Here is a 13,492-nt window from a genome sequence, read left to right as displayed (position 1 = left end):
ATCAGTCTCTCATAGATGGGCACCGCCCTGCCCAGGGGATCTGCTGGCAGTTAATGGGAGCTGGGGGAAGGAGAGACATTTTCTTCAATGTGTAGCTACTGGTAAGTTGTTGATGCTCCTGTAAGTAACCCTACCCCACGCTGCTGTCAGCACCCTGAATTAAGCCTACTGGAGAGGGGAGGGATACACTTGGGATGAAGAAGCTAATCAGCGAGTGAGGGTGGGACAAGCAAGAACAAGGAGTGGAGAATATGATCAACATATACCATGTACATGTATGAAAAGGCCTTAGTGAACCCCCTTATTATTTATAGCAATATATTCTAATAAAACACAATATAAAATGTGCACAGTAGGCAGCAATTCTCAATGATTTTCTGACACCAAGAGGCACAGATATCAGTGTCACAAATTGGGGGTGGGATGACTTTGGCACCTAGAGGGCAGAGGCAAGAAATTCCTTTAAACATCCCATAACGTACAACACACAGGTCCTCCCCAATTTGCCCCAGTAAGAGTGAGACACCCGCCCCATATGGACAATTACTGCCTCCCTTCTTCGCAGGGGCCAGTATCAACTCTGAGACATGTGGACTTCCCACCCACGGTCCTTCCCCTCACGGTCTGCCTGCTCTTCTTCCTTAGTGCTCAGACCACAGTGCAGAGCCCCCCCCCCCCCCCACAGACCTGCTCCTCACCTTTCCTTGCTGATCCGTTTTGATCTCCCAGCCCCGAGGCAGCTCCAGCCGGGTGTCTGCGAACATATTGATGAAGTTCACCAGATCCCGGTTGTGCTGGTAGCGTTCGAAGTTTCGAGCGTCCCGTCGGACTTTCAGAACCATGTGCTTCAAGCAAGTGCTACTGGTGAAGACGCGGTAGGCACTCTGGGACGGGCAGGGTGAGCGAGGGCCGAGCGTGGGAAAATCGAGAGAACTCATCAAACCCAGCGTGAGCGTTTTGACCTGATGTGGCAAGACTGCCGCACAGTGACCTGTGTGAGCTCGGTGGGCAGCGTGACAAGCAGAGAAGTTACTCTAGAGGGAAGTGTGCACCGTGAGCACAGGACCTACCTGCCACCCCGGGTCCACCGACTCTGGGCGTCTTTGGCCACCACTAGCTCCTGGGCACTTCTGTGTCTCTCCCCACGCCCCCTGCCTTTCTGTGTGCCTATGAGCATCGATTCTCTCCTCCTGCATTCCCCGCTCTGACTGCAGAGGCATGCCTTCTGCCCGCTCATGACAGAAATCTGGGGTCCTTGAGGATCTCAGACATCTAATAGCCCTGTGAATCCTATCTGTTGTTCCTTGAGGTCAAGGGATGAGAAAAAAATGAAAAAAGTTTTAGGAGTTTCTAAATGAGTCAAATGATAATTTTTTGTACACAAGGCTAGGGTGTGTGTTGGGGGGGGCTGGCGGGGTATGTTCACCCATATGCTCATATTGGCAGTGGTGAAAAAACATTGTGTGGAGACAGGGTGGCTGGCCCAGGGCCCACCTGGTGTCCAGGACCCACGTACGCCAGACGCACAAGGTGGCACATGCATCTGGAGTTCGTTTGCAGTGACTGGAGGCCCTGGTGTACCGATTCTCTCTCTGTCTTTCTATTTCTGCATTTTTCTATCTGTCTCAAATAAATAAATAAAATATTTTTAAAAATTAACACTAAAATAACAATTTTCTAGGTATTTTTTTTGATATTAAGCATATCAAAAACATTAAAAAGGTAACAGCATTTCCAAGTCCTGCCTGCCCCACACCAACCCCTCCACCTCTGCTGGATCTCACTGTAGCTCAGGCTGATTTGGAACTCACTCTGTAGCTCTAGGCTGGCTTAGAACTCAAGGCGATCCTTCTACCTCAGTCGTCCAAGTGCTGAGATTAAAGGCACGTGCCGCCCCACCAGGCTTCAGCCTGGTGCTTTGTTGGGAAAGTCACAGTGAGAAGAGTGGCCTGTGTTGCCTTTTTTCTTTCTTTCCCACCCCACAGGGTAAAATTCTCGCCTCTAATTATTAAATGACTGCACAAAACTTGTTTTGGGTTTTGAGGGGGCCAGGCTAGACCCCTCTGCTTCTGGAAAACTCACATAGTTGGCATGCAACACGGTGAAGAACTCGGGGTTGGTAATGAACTTGACCGCCGGGGACTGCAGCAGGAAGGTGATCTTTTGTGAGTTGACTGGAGAAAGTGACCCCTCTCTCCTCAGGTCTGGAAGAAATGAAGCCAAGAAACAGAAAACGTTGGGGAAGACCATTAGTTTTGGGGATGTTTTTCTTCAACTTTTGGAATATGTACCCATAAACCACGAGATATTTGGAGATGAGACTGACATTAAAAAATGAAATCCATTTGTCTTTCAACTATACCTTATAATAGCCTGGAAGTCATTTTAGACAGCTTTTTTTTTTTTTTTTTTTATAGACTTACTATGTAGTCCAGGCTGGCTCCAACTCCTGATCCTCCTGCCTTAGCATCTGAGGCTGTGAGATTTGCAGCTTGTGCCACCACAGATATTTTGTACATGAACCTCAGTTTCAGGGTGTACAATTTCTTACTAGTGGTATCATGTTGAAGCATTTTGGATTTGGGGTTTTGAATTTGGGATGCTCAGTCTGTTTCGCTTCCCATCGGCCTGTTAGGAACGGTATTTCTAAGTAGCATTCATGTACAGCTGCATTAGGCTCAAGTCCTCTCACGACCCCTTCCTTTTTGGTCCAAAGACTCTTTAAAATGTTCTTCCAAGTGCATAACTGAGCGTTGCGACAGTCTGCTGAAAGGGTCACAATTTTCCCTTCCTAGCGGCACACTCCCCTGCAGTGGACCTTTCAGCTTTCCCCGTTTTGGAACCAGGCTGATCTTGTCCTTTGCTTTAACCAGCACAATGTGGCAAGAGTGACACGTCACATCTGAGTTCATGTTCGGCCTGTCTGCTGAGGTCAGATGCCAATGGGGAACAGGGACAAGCCACGCAGCTGACGCTGTCTCCCACAATCCAGTCCAGAGCCAGTGCACCAACTGTCCAAAGACGTCCACAGGGGTTTCTAACACCCCAAGCGACCACTGCTCTACCTGAGCTCTTGCTGCTGGTCTGCAAACCTGGGCACAAGTGCGTGGATGTGAGGTTAAGCCACTCTACTCCTGCTTTACCTTCGCCATGTGTGCACGAGTGTGTGTGTGTGTGTGTGTGTGTGTGCGCGCGTGCGCATTATCATGCGGTGGGCATGCATGTGAAGCCCAGGGGGGACATCCGGTGTCTTCCTGGCTTGCTCTCCAGGTCCCTCACTTGAGCCCCGAGTGTGCCAGCCAGCTTACTCCAAGGATTGCCCGTGTCTAGACACTCGTGCACACTCCCAGGACTGAGATGGGTTCTGGGAGCCTGAACCCTGGTCCCCACATTTGCATGGCAAGCACTTTCCTGACTGAGCCCTCTCTGCAGCCCCTACAGCCCTAAATTTGAGGATGTTTTGGTACACAGTAAATTCTCAGTAATGTAATCACCAATGCACAAGTCAATTCTCTGCACCTTCTTTTTGTCACGATTGTAATTACTAGATCACTGTGCCATGTTTCACTCAGGAGGCTGAGCAGAGAACGCAGTAACAGAAAAACCCAAACTAATCAGTTTTGATGGTATATCTGGTAAAAAAACAAGCAGAATGAAGTCAATTAAAACTGGTTGGTGGAACTGTGTAAGCATTTAGGAAGTCACATGAGAATGCCTGACGTACACATCACCACCGATGATGGCTGAGACCTGGTAGAGAGGGAAGTCTGCTCACCTACAGTTTCTCAGCTTTTTTTAAGCAGATAAATCTGCCATCATTTAAGCGACTTCAAAGAGAAAGTGGATCACTCAATGCCACTGTGATCACAATGGATACAAACAGTGAATACCAGTCTCATATACTTTAATGCCCTTTTTGACATCTTCCTAAGGTTAGACCCAAAGAAAGGAAAAGCAGGAGAAACAGGCCATAAGTGGATGATCAAAGCCATTCTTGAATGGTGTGCTCACCGGAAAACTTTGTCCCAAGTTCCTCCCTACGGACAACTGGATCACTCTCTCTAAATGGGTTTATTTGAATTGGATTTATTTATTTATTTATTTTTGTTTTTTGAGGTAGGGTATCATGGTGATCCTCCTACCTCTGCCTCCTCAGTGCTGGGATTAAAGGTGTGCACCACCATGCCCGGCGTTTTTTTTATTATTTTTTTTTTTTATTTTTGAGGTAGGGTTTCACTCCAGCCTGGGCTGACCTGGCATTTACTATGTAGTCCCAGGGTGACCTTGACCTCATCATGGTGATTTTCCTACCTTGGCCTCTCGAGTGCTGGGATTAAAGGCGTGTGTCTCCATGCCTGGCTGGATTATTCATTTCATCACATTTTATTTCTGTTTCCTTAGGACACCAACAGAAACATTCACTTACCCACACATGATTACACCACCATCAGTCTTGTCCGGATGCCCAGGCACAGCAGCAAACTCAGTCCCGTGCCCAAACTCCTCTGCTTTCTGCCCCTCGACCCCTAAAGCATGGCGGTGCCCTTCTCTTCCCGGGAGTTCACAGCTCTTCCTAAGGTTTCTGACGGGCACTTGGTTGTCTGCCTCGCCCTGCGCTCACCACAACTCGTTCTCCTTCACCCTGGCTCTTCCCGATTCTGTTTGCCATCTTTACCCCAGGACACCTGTCAATCTCCCAGGAGGGCAGGGCCAGGGCTTGTGTACTTCTGTCACATGGCCACCACCAGGTGACATTTGTAATGTCTGGGGCCCGCTCCTTCCCTACCTGAGCTTGACTGGGAAGGTTCTGCCTCCGAGTCGCTCCCTCCACCGCTGCCTCCGGCTGGTATCTGCTCACAGCTCTGGCCGCCGGAGCCATCCTCAGCCCTCTCAGTGGCAATGGTTCTCTGAATGTTTTCATATCTGCACATTAGAAAACGGGGAGACAGGAGTTACCTTTGCTTGTCTGCTTATTGGAGGTTGATGCCCACAGTCAGATAATTGGAGAAATCTGTAAAGAATTGTCTTGAATATCAGGAAGTAAATGCTTGAATTTTCCAAAAGGAAAGTAATTAGTAAGACTGACTCCTCTTTCCTTTGTACGCTATAAAGAGTTTCAAGTATGGCAACCTAAACACGCTCACAAGTGATAGCTAGTCGTGAGAGCTAGCTGTGCCTGGCGTTTGCCAAAGTCAGGAAATGTCCAACATAAGAACCCAAAAGAAAGTGAAAAAGGAAGTTAACTATAAGTTGTTGTAAAAACCTTGTAACCTGGAATAACTGCTTTATTCACTTATTTTTTTAAATATATACATATATACATTTTTTGTTTGTTTTTATTTATTTGAGAGTGACAGAGAGAGAAAGAGGCAGAGAGAGAGAGAGAGAGAGAGAGAGAGAGAGAGAGAGAGAGAGAGAGAGAGAAAGGGCATGCCAGGGCTTCCAGCCACTGCAAAGGAACTCCAGATGCCTGTGCCCCCTTGTGCATTTGGCTAATGTGAGTCCTGGGGAATCAAGCCTTGAACCAGGGTCCTTAGGCTTCACAGGCAAGTGCTTAACCACTAAGCCATCTCTCCAGTCCCTATTCACTTATTTTTATTTTTATTTGACAGTTGTGTGCTTAGGCAGAGGTTGTGGAAATACCAGGCCAGAAGCATGGTGGTAGAGAAATAACTATTTTCTGTTTGTTATTCAAAGTCTCATTTTATGTATCTTCCTAGGTTGAGGATCAAGATACTTGGTCTGCCAGTGAGTCATCACTTCTGATACTAAAAAGTTACTATCTTGGTCACGATGAACGGGCTCTGTTCAGATCAAAACAGGTCTATTAATATTACACCTTCTTGAAACACACACAGCAGAGATGAAGGGATGGGAGCAGAGCGTGCCGACCGTAGCTCTAGCTGTATGAAGGGCTGTGCTGGTCATGTGAGAGACACACGGGAACACGGGCACGGTGTATCAGAGAACAGGCCCAGCTGGGAGCTTGTCACATGAGAATATTTTTCAGAAGAGAAAAGCAGCATGTAAGAAAGCAAGAGTGCCTTGGAATCACACTGCGAAGCTTGGGGGGAGGGCAGAAAATGTGGGCTCCTGTAGGTCAGAGGAGAGCCGCAGCAGGAGGAGGGGAGCCGTGGAGGGAACCCAAGCGGTGGGCAAGAGAAGAGCAGCTACAGGAGTCAGTAAAGTACCAGAAACGTGCCACGCCCTCGTCACCCTTTCCAGTCTGTTCTGTCTGCGCCACGGTAAATGTCCCATTGTCTTCTGTCAACTACATTCCCCTATTCCCAAGGATCCTCTTCCCTCTCCACACACGGTTTTGCTTTGTTTAATGTCTCTTAGCCTACACAGGCCATATGACCAGGACACCATTTTCCTCGGTCTCGAGGCACTGCAGGGACAGGAGACAGGACTACTGCACTGTCCACTTCGTGGTAGGCTTTTAGGGACACATGAGGGCTGAAAGGGAGGAGAGAATGGTGACGGTCAGATTCCTGCTCTACGAGGGGCTGACACAGAGACAATCCAAAGGAAGATGGTGATATGCGGAGGAGAGATATTGGCTGACCCAGAAAAGTTGGCCTGAAGGTCCCTGAGGTCACAATATGAGTTTTGTGTTCAGAAAAATGATGGAAAGTTGGGGAAGAAGAGGAGCAGGAAGATGGGAAGAGCCCAGCAGTGAAGAACAGCTAGGCAGGATCGAGTGAGGGGCACCCAGTGCGGCACAGGCCTGGCCGTTGTGCAGTGGGCTCTGGAAGATACTGCTCTACCTTTCCCTGACCTTAGAGCCTCAGGAGGGATTCTGCAATGCGCTCTCCAAGTCACTTGGGAAGTTGTCACCTGCGGGACTGTCAAGAATGTAGTAACTGATGTAAAACTGAAACCCGTGCTTCTAAGAAGCTTGCAGCTGCTATTCTCCACGTCTTGAGAGTTACTGGTCTAAAGGACCTCATTAACTCTTAATTTGATTTAGAAAGACTCCACCATTCACTTCCTGCTATCAAAAGACACCTCCCAAGAAAGCCTTTTACAATAAAGCTTGGGCAGGGGAGGAAAGAGCAGAGTAATCATGGAATTCTAGAGAAAGGTTTTTGCTGTGCACCACCTGTCAGTGGTGGAGGTATGTCCTGTTGAGGTCCCCGCTGGACTACTGAGGTGGTAAATAAAAGAGAGAGGCCCAGCACTCAGGAGGCAGAGGTAGGAGGATCGCCATGAGTTTGAGGCCACCCTGAGACTACATAGTGAATTCCAGGAACAGCCTGAGCCAGAGTGAGACCCTGCCTTGAAAAACCAAAAAAAAAAAAAAAAAAAAAAAAGAGAGGGAGTGAGAAAGCCTGTTGTTTTGTGTTTGACAAAAAAAAAAATCTGTTAATGTTCTCCTGTTCTTTGTGCTGGTTAGTTTGGCAGTAAATGGTTAATAATATAAAGAACTCATGAAAATTGGTAAGAAAGTCAGCAACATAATTTGCACTTGGATATGCATATAAACAAACAAACATGCAAAGAAGAAAACAGAAAACCTTGCAAAACCCAAAACAAACAAGTGACAAGCCAAAACCGAAGACAGGTCATTCACATGAGTATTAATTGGATTTTATAGAAAAGATCACGGTAAAAAAGTTGATCCTTTAAGAAGTAAAATTTAAGCAGTTTCATAATGAATCAGCCAAAATAGACCAAATATGCAACAGAGGGGAGAAACCTGCATTGTTAAACAACTAGACAGGAACCCGACATACCAAAGCCCTGCTTATGTCCCTGTGATGGTTATTTGGGGATAGGATCTTAATATTTAACAAACCTTTAGCAATCAAATAAAAGTAGTTATAAAAACAATAAGCAAAATCTTCTGTACCATGAGAATTTAAGTGTTCTGAATTGTAGCCATTCAATGGGAGGGTGAATCTGAAAGCTGTGCAACAATGTGAAGTGCCTGTCAGGTAGCAAGTGAAAATGGATATGGGACTACAAAGTATCACTATAATCATGTAAAACTTGAACACATTTATAAAACTTGGACACATTTAAAAAATTTGTAATGCAGCCGGGCGTGGTGGCGCACGCCTTTAATCCCAGCACTCGGGAGGCAGAGGTAGGAGGATCGCCATGAGTTCGAGGCCACCCTGAGACTACATAGTGAATTCCAGGTCAGCCTGAGCCAGAGTGAGACCCTGCCTTGAAAAACCAAAAAAAAAAAAAAAAAAAAAAAAAAAAAAAAAAAGTTTGTAATGCTTAGAATGGTAGGATTGCAGATCTTTTTCTATTTTAAATTTCTAAGTCCCTTAATGTTATAATTTTATACAGATATGTATAATGAAGTTATAATTATTTAAATGATTTTTTTCTGCTTGCCCAGTACATATATGTGAAAATAGATTGAATTAATGTTAAATATTCCAAAAGTATAAGAAGTAACTCATAAATCATGTTGTATTTCATGAGTTCCATGCGGCTTGGGTACCACGCTAGATAGAGGGAAGGGATACAAACAGAAACAAAGCTAGAAGGTACTGGCTGGAATAGAGGCACATGCTTCCTGCGGTTACAAAGGAGGCACTCGTTGGCTCTGTTTTGTGGGGAAGATTCTGGGAAAGGGTCACCAAATGCACGAGTTAGGGTGATAGCAAGAGGAAGGTTTTCCAGGTGGAAGGTAGAGGGGAGACTACAGTGAGAACACAGGCTAAGCCATGCAGGCCTGGCAGTGTGCGCGTCTGCTGCAGTGTGTGTGCGCTTGAAAAGCAGTCACTGCAAACACAGTCAGTCTTCACACTCATCCAGAAAGAAATCAAGGGAAACTCCTCTTTTCAACACTAAAATGCATTTCTATTTTGTCAAAAGACAGTGATCCTTGTAAATTTCTCTGCACAGCTGCAGGTTTCCAGAAAATGAGTCCTATGTGTGATCACATGTGAGATGAGTCCATGTGAGGTGGATTAAAATGCTGCATGTGCCAAATCACCCGGGCCTTGGGAGACTTGGAAACGACAGGGAAAGACGAGCGCTAAGAACCCGGGCGCTTCTCCGAAGGCTACGTGACCTTCTGTGAGTAAGCACGCCACAAGAACCCAGCTCCTCCTCACATTACAAAGCCCCTCTTCTAGATCTGTGCAGATGAACTGCCCGTGCACCTTCCCCTAGCTGCCCTTGCAGTCCTCTGCAGCAGGGCACCTGCAGCCCGCAGCCTCCCTGAAAAAAGTCTTGATGCATGGTCCAGGCTGGCTGTGAACTTGAAATCTTTCTTCCTCAGTTTCCAAAGTAACTGTGGTTACATGAGTGGCCCACCATACTCCATTTCAAATAAACATTTTTTTTTTTTCTGGCTTTGCTTTTTCTAGGATGAGGACTTTTGAAGAATTATTAGTCATAGATACACAGCGATCACGAGATCAGGGCAGAAATGCATTATGTGATCTGTAAGGCAGTTTTGCTGCAGGGAGATTTTAGTACTTATATGAAAATTATTCTTGAAATGTTCTTAACTGCTTGAATTGTGTACATTTTTTGAGACTTTTATGATGGACATGGGCCAGTTTGCCAATACATGTTATTGGTGTGTAATTTTTCATACCATTGCTCGAGCGTTCATGAGTGCTATAACATCCTTGGGGGAAAGGTTCCTGATTTCCACTTTCAGCCTGTAAGAAGTTTCGAGGATTCCCTATCTTTAAATGACACTCAAGATTAAGCTGGCTTCTGCCAGCAACTTCTAAATCTCTCTATCCAAGTATGGATTGAAACTAGGTTTCTTGAGATAATAAGGTTCAACATCTGCGTAGTGAGCACAAAAGCAGAGCAGGCCTGTCATTGGTTGCCCTTCTTTCCCTGAGGTAGAATTCTAGGGGCCCACTGCATACTGATCACCAACCGCCTGTTGAGCTGCTCCATCTGTTGGATCGACCCCGACCTCCGCATCCCATCTGGAGTGGCTGCTGCTGTTGGTCTCTGCCAGGTGGTTGTGCGGTTCACGTGGTCCACATAGAAGACCCGCCCATGGCTGTCAATTCGAGCTTCCCAGTCTGGTGTTTAATAAAGAGGCAGAAAGAAACATCAAGCACAGACTACTGACCCAGGAGAACACATCCTATGTCCAGGTCTTACGCACACAGAACTCACCGCTGGCTCCTTGCTGAAGGCCAGGCCCCCTCCCTCCCCGCCCAGCGCCTCCATGCCCCAGGCAGTGGCGTCCAGAAAGGAGTGAAATACTTCAGATTCTGCCATTCCACTTAAAATGGTAATTATGACCGCTTTGACCTGCACTGAAGCTCAAATAATTCCTAGAGAGAAAAATCTGCTTATTTCTTTAAAAGTATTGCCAGGTATTCAAGTGCCGACTTCAGCAGATTGGACACGTGAGCACTCACCAGTGGGAACTGACGCCGACACCCGAGACTCCTTTCCTCACTCAGTCTAGCAGGGCGGCTAGGTTCAGGGACAATGTGGCTTTGTATTTAAACCAGGTTTAACTGTGGTCCTAAAATACTGCACCTCCAACTTTGGATAAGTTCTTTCTAATATACAGCAAGCTTAAGTGTTTGTCATTCCTTTTAAGAGGGTGAATGGATGAATTTGTACCTCGAGTTTCAAAATATTCTTTTGAGCACATGTAAATGCAGCATCATTAAGTCATTAAGTGATTTGTTGCTGTGAAATAACCATCCCTAACAGTAGAGGGAGCCCAAGGTAGAGCTAAATTTCCTTGCTTCTCAAAATAAAACACACACACACACCTCTCCACTCCATTCTCACCCCAACCCCCCCCAAAAAAAAAAACAAACCGTAGCATACGCATAGGTGATAGTTATATAAACATGGAAGGTTGGGGTGAGTGAAGTACACGGGATAAAAACATCTCTGGAACTGAAAGGGCTTCAAGTAATGTTTACATGTGTGCGCGTGTCATCAAAGCAATGTCTGCTGCACAGAAATGGGCACCACTTTCACAGTCCACATATCAAAATGTGGCGGAAACAAGCAATATGAGGTTATGTGGAAAATGCATTACACTCAAGGGAAAACAAAAGCAAACAACAGGTAAGGGAGAAAGTCCATTTGGTCTTTCAAGTAAGAAAGGCCATGGCTTTGGGAGCAGGTCAGCCATTGACAATTATTTTGAAAACATCATTCAGGTAATGACATAGCAACTCTTATTTTTAAATGAAGATAAATTTGGAATATTTATGGTTTAATGCCTACATGACATACTGTCTGGAAATATAGCATATGTGACCTAAGGGTTTGCCTAAGCCCAGTGAAAATCTAAATAACAGAAAACATAAAATTTAAAAAGAATTTTATTGATTTGCACGTGTGTGTGTCTGTGTGCCAGCATCTTTTGCCACTGTAAATGAATTTCAGACACCAGATGCATGTACCACATTTTCCCCTATATCTGGCTTAAGTGAGTGCTGGAATATTGAACCTGGGTTAGTGGGCTTTGCAAGTAAGTGCCTTTAACCACAAAACCATCTCCCTGCTCACGAAATTTAATAAACATGGAAAATTATGTAGCTAGATTGTATAAATATCTAGGAGGCTTTGCCTAACATTGGCAACTAGATGATCCAGGCATCGGCTGTTAGAAAAATAAATAGCATAATTTATGATATTAGGTAAACATGTAACTGTTGTTCATAATTCATCTTTATTTATTATTTGTTTTGAAAGCAGGGGATCACTCTAGCACAGGCTGACCTAGAATCCAACTCTGTAGCCCTGGCTGACCTTGAACTCACAGAGAACATCCCACCTCAGCCTTGTGAGTACTAGAATTAAAGGTATGGGCAATCTTCATAATTAATCTTGATCCAAAAAACTTAAGATTTCAGTGGTTCTCAAACTAATACTGCAAAGGCTATTGAACATTTTTTTTTTTGAGCTAAATATGACTATCATCCAACAAGGAATAACAAAGAATAAGCACTAACCTTAAATAACATTGTGCTCTTTCATTCAACTGACCCAAGTCCTGGTACTTGCTCTGAGTTAGAAACTATGCCAAGTCCCTGGGACACAGGGCCAAGTAACACAGACTCCTGCCCCCAACACCTCCCTCCCAAATTCTCCAAAGAAAACAAGTAGAGAATGGATCAGCAATACTGATACTTTCTTATCACAAGTTCCTTACCACCTGATCACTTGCCAAATACAGTAAGACTAAAAGCAATTTACAATACTCCCAGGTGCACACCCAGCTTGTGGCCATGCAGGTGAGGAGGTGGGTGCCCTGTCCTGGTTCCCTTTTCCCTAGCACTGGGCTTAGGGCTTGTATCCCAGACCCCAACCTCCTGCCCCACGCGTGATCCTGCCCTCTGAGGTTGGCTGACAGGTCCTGGGATCCCTGCTGCGAGGAATTTGTGGTCTTTTCTTTCTCTAGTTACCAGACACCTGTCACCTCAACAGGTTTTTAAGAGCTGGAGAGATGGCTTAAGAGGTTAAGGCACTTGTCTGCAAAGCCTAAGGACCCAAGTTTGATTCCCCAGTACCTATATAAGGCAGATGCACATGGTGGCACATGCATCTGGAGTTTGTTTGCAGTGGCCAGAGGCCCTGGTGTGCCCATTCTCTGTCTCTCTCTCTCTCTCTCTCTAAGTAATAAGTAAAATATTTTTAAAAAGTTTAAAAAAATCACTAAATGATAGCCAGGTGTTAGCTAGAAATGATGAGTGTTTTCTGGGTTGCTTGGAACAGAATTTACCTTCACATATTTTATGAGCAAAGAAAAATTCAAAATGGATCACCAAGGCTCAGCAAGACTTGAAGGGTTAAGCACTACAGAGCCGTGACTTCTTAGAAATCTGAAAGCTCCACCCTCCAACACTGGGACCAGCCACGCGAGTGCAGGTCAGCTCGTCATTTGTGGCAGAAGGGTCCACTGAACACTGGGCTGTGTGTTTTCCATGAAGTCTCAGAACAGTTTATAACGTAAGCATGAACTGTGCTTCATAATTATCCTAACAAATCCTGTAAGGTTGCACACTTAAATATTTTTATCAAATGAAATACCCTACTTACACTTGAATTTTAGAGCCCCATATCCAGTTGTCCTTGTGACATCACTACTTGTTGACATACCGTCTATAGTACGACTAAAAGCAAGTTTCAGATCCTTCCCACGCCAAATGCTCCAACTTTAGGCTCTCTTCTTCCTTTCCCACCTCAGTAGTTGATAACACTACCCTTTCAGGCTTATGCTCTTAGGTCATTCCTAAGACCTTTTCTTCCCTTCCAGACACCAAGCCTCATCTTTGTCATCAATCCACATGTTCAGCATGGACCACTCCTTACCGTCCCTGCTCCTAGCCTGTTCCAACCCTCCACCAATTCTCACCTTGGCCTCTGCAGCCATCTTCTGTAGCCTATCACAGACCTCCATTCTTCCTTCTATTCCCTATACAGCAACCAGTGAAACCTCTCACAACTCAAGTCAAGACAATGCCACTTCTCTCCTCAAGATCTTTGCATTCCGGGTAACAAGGTCCCGCATGATAGAGGC

The 13,492-nt window shown here is 45.4% G+C and overlaps 1 protein-coding gene across 2 annotated transcripts in view; it reads right to left on the bottom strand.

Moving 5' to 3' along the window:
- Hecw1 (HECT, C2 and WW domain containing E3 ubiquitin protein ligase 1) overlaps positions 1–13,492 on the bottom strand; it is a 290,938-nt gene that overhangs the window by 60,565 nt on the left and 216,881 nt on the right. For both annotated transcript variants that reach the window (XM_045136063.1, XM_045136062.1), the window contains 4 exons: positions 9,866–10,016; positions 4,787–4,923; positions 2,083–2,204; positions 699–884 (listed from right to left, as the gene is read on the bottom strand). In XM_045136063.1, coding sequence (XP_044991998.1) covers positions 699–884; positions 2,083–2,204; positions 4,787–4,923; positions 9,866–10,016 — 596 coding nt within the window. The remainder of the gene's footprint in view (positions 1–698; positions 885–2,082; positions 2,205–4,786; positions 4,924–9,865; positions 10,017–13,492) is intronic.

The sequence above is a fragment of the Jaculus jaculus genome, chromosome 16 (genome assembly GCF_020740685.1).
Source record: "Jaculus jaculus isolate mJacJac1 chromosome 16, mJacJac1.mat.Y.cur, whole genome shotgun sequence".
NCBI classification, from domain to species: Eukaryota; Metazoa; Chordata; class Mammalia; order Rodentia; family Dipodidae; genus Jaculus; species Jaculus jaculus.
Note: the sequence above shows the minus strand (reverse complement) of the source record. Positions and strands in the feature narration are given on the sequence as shown.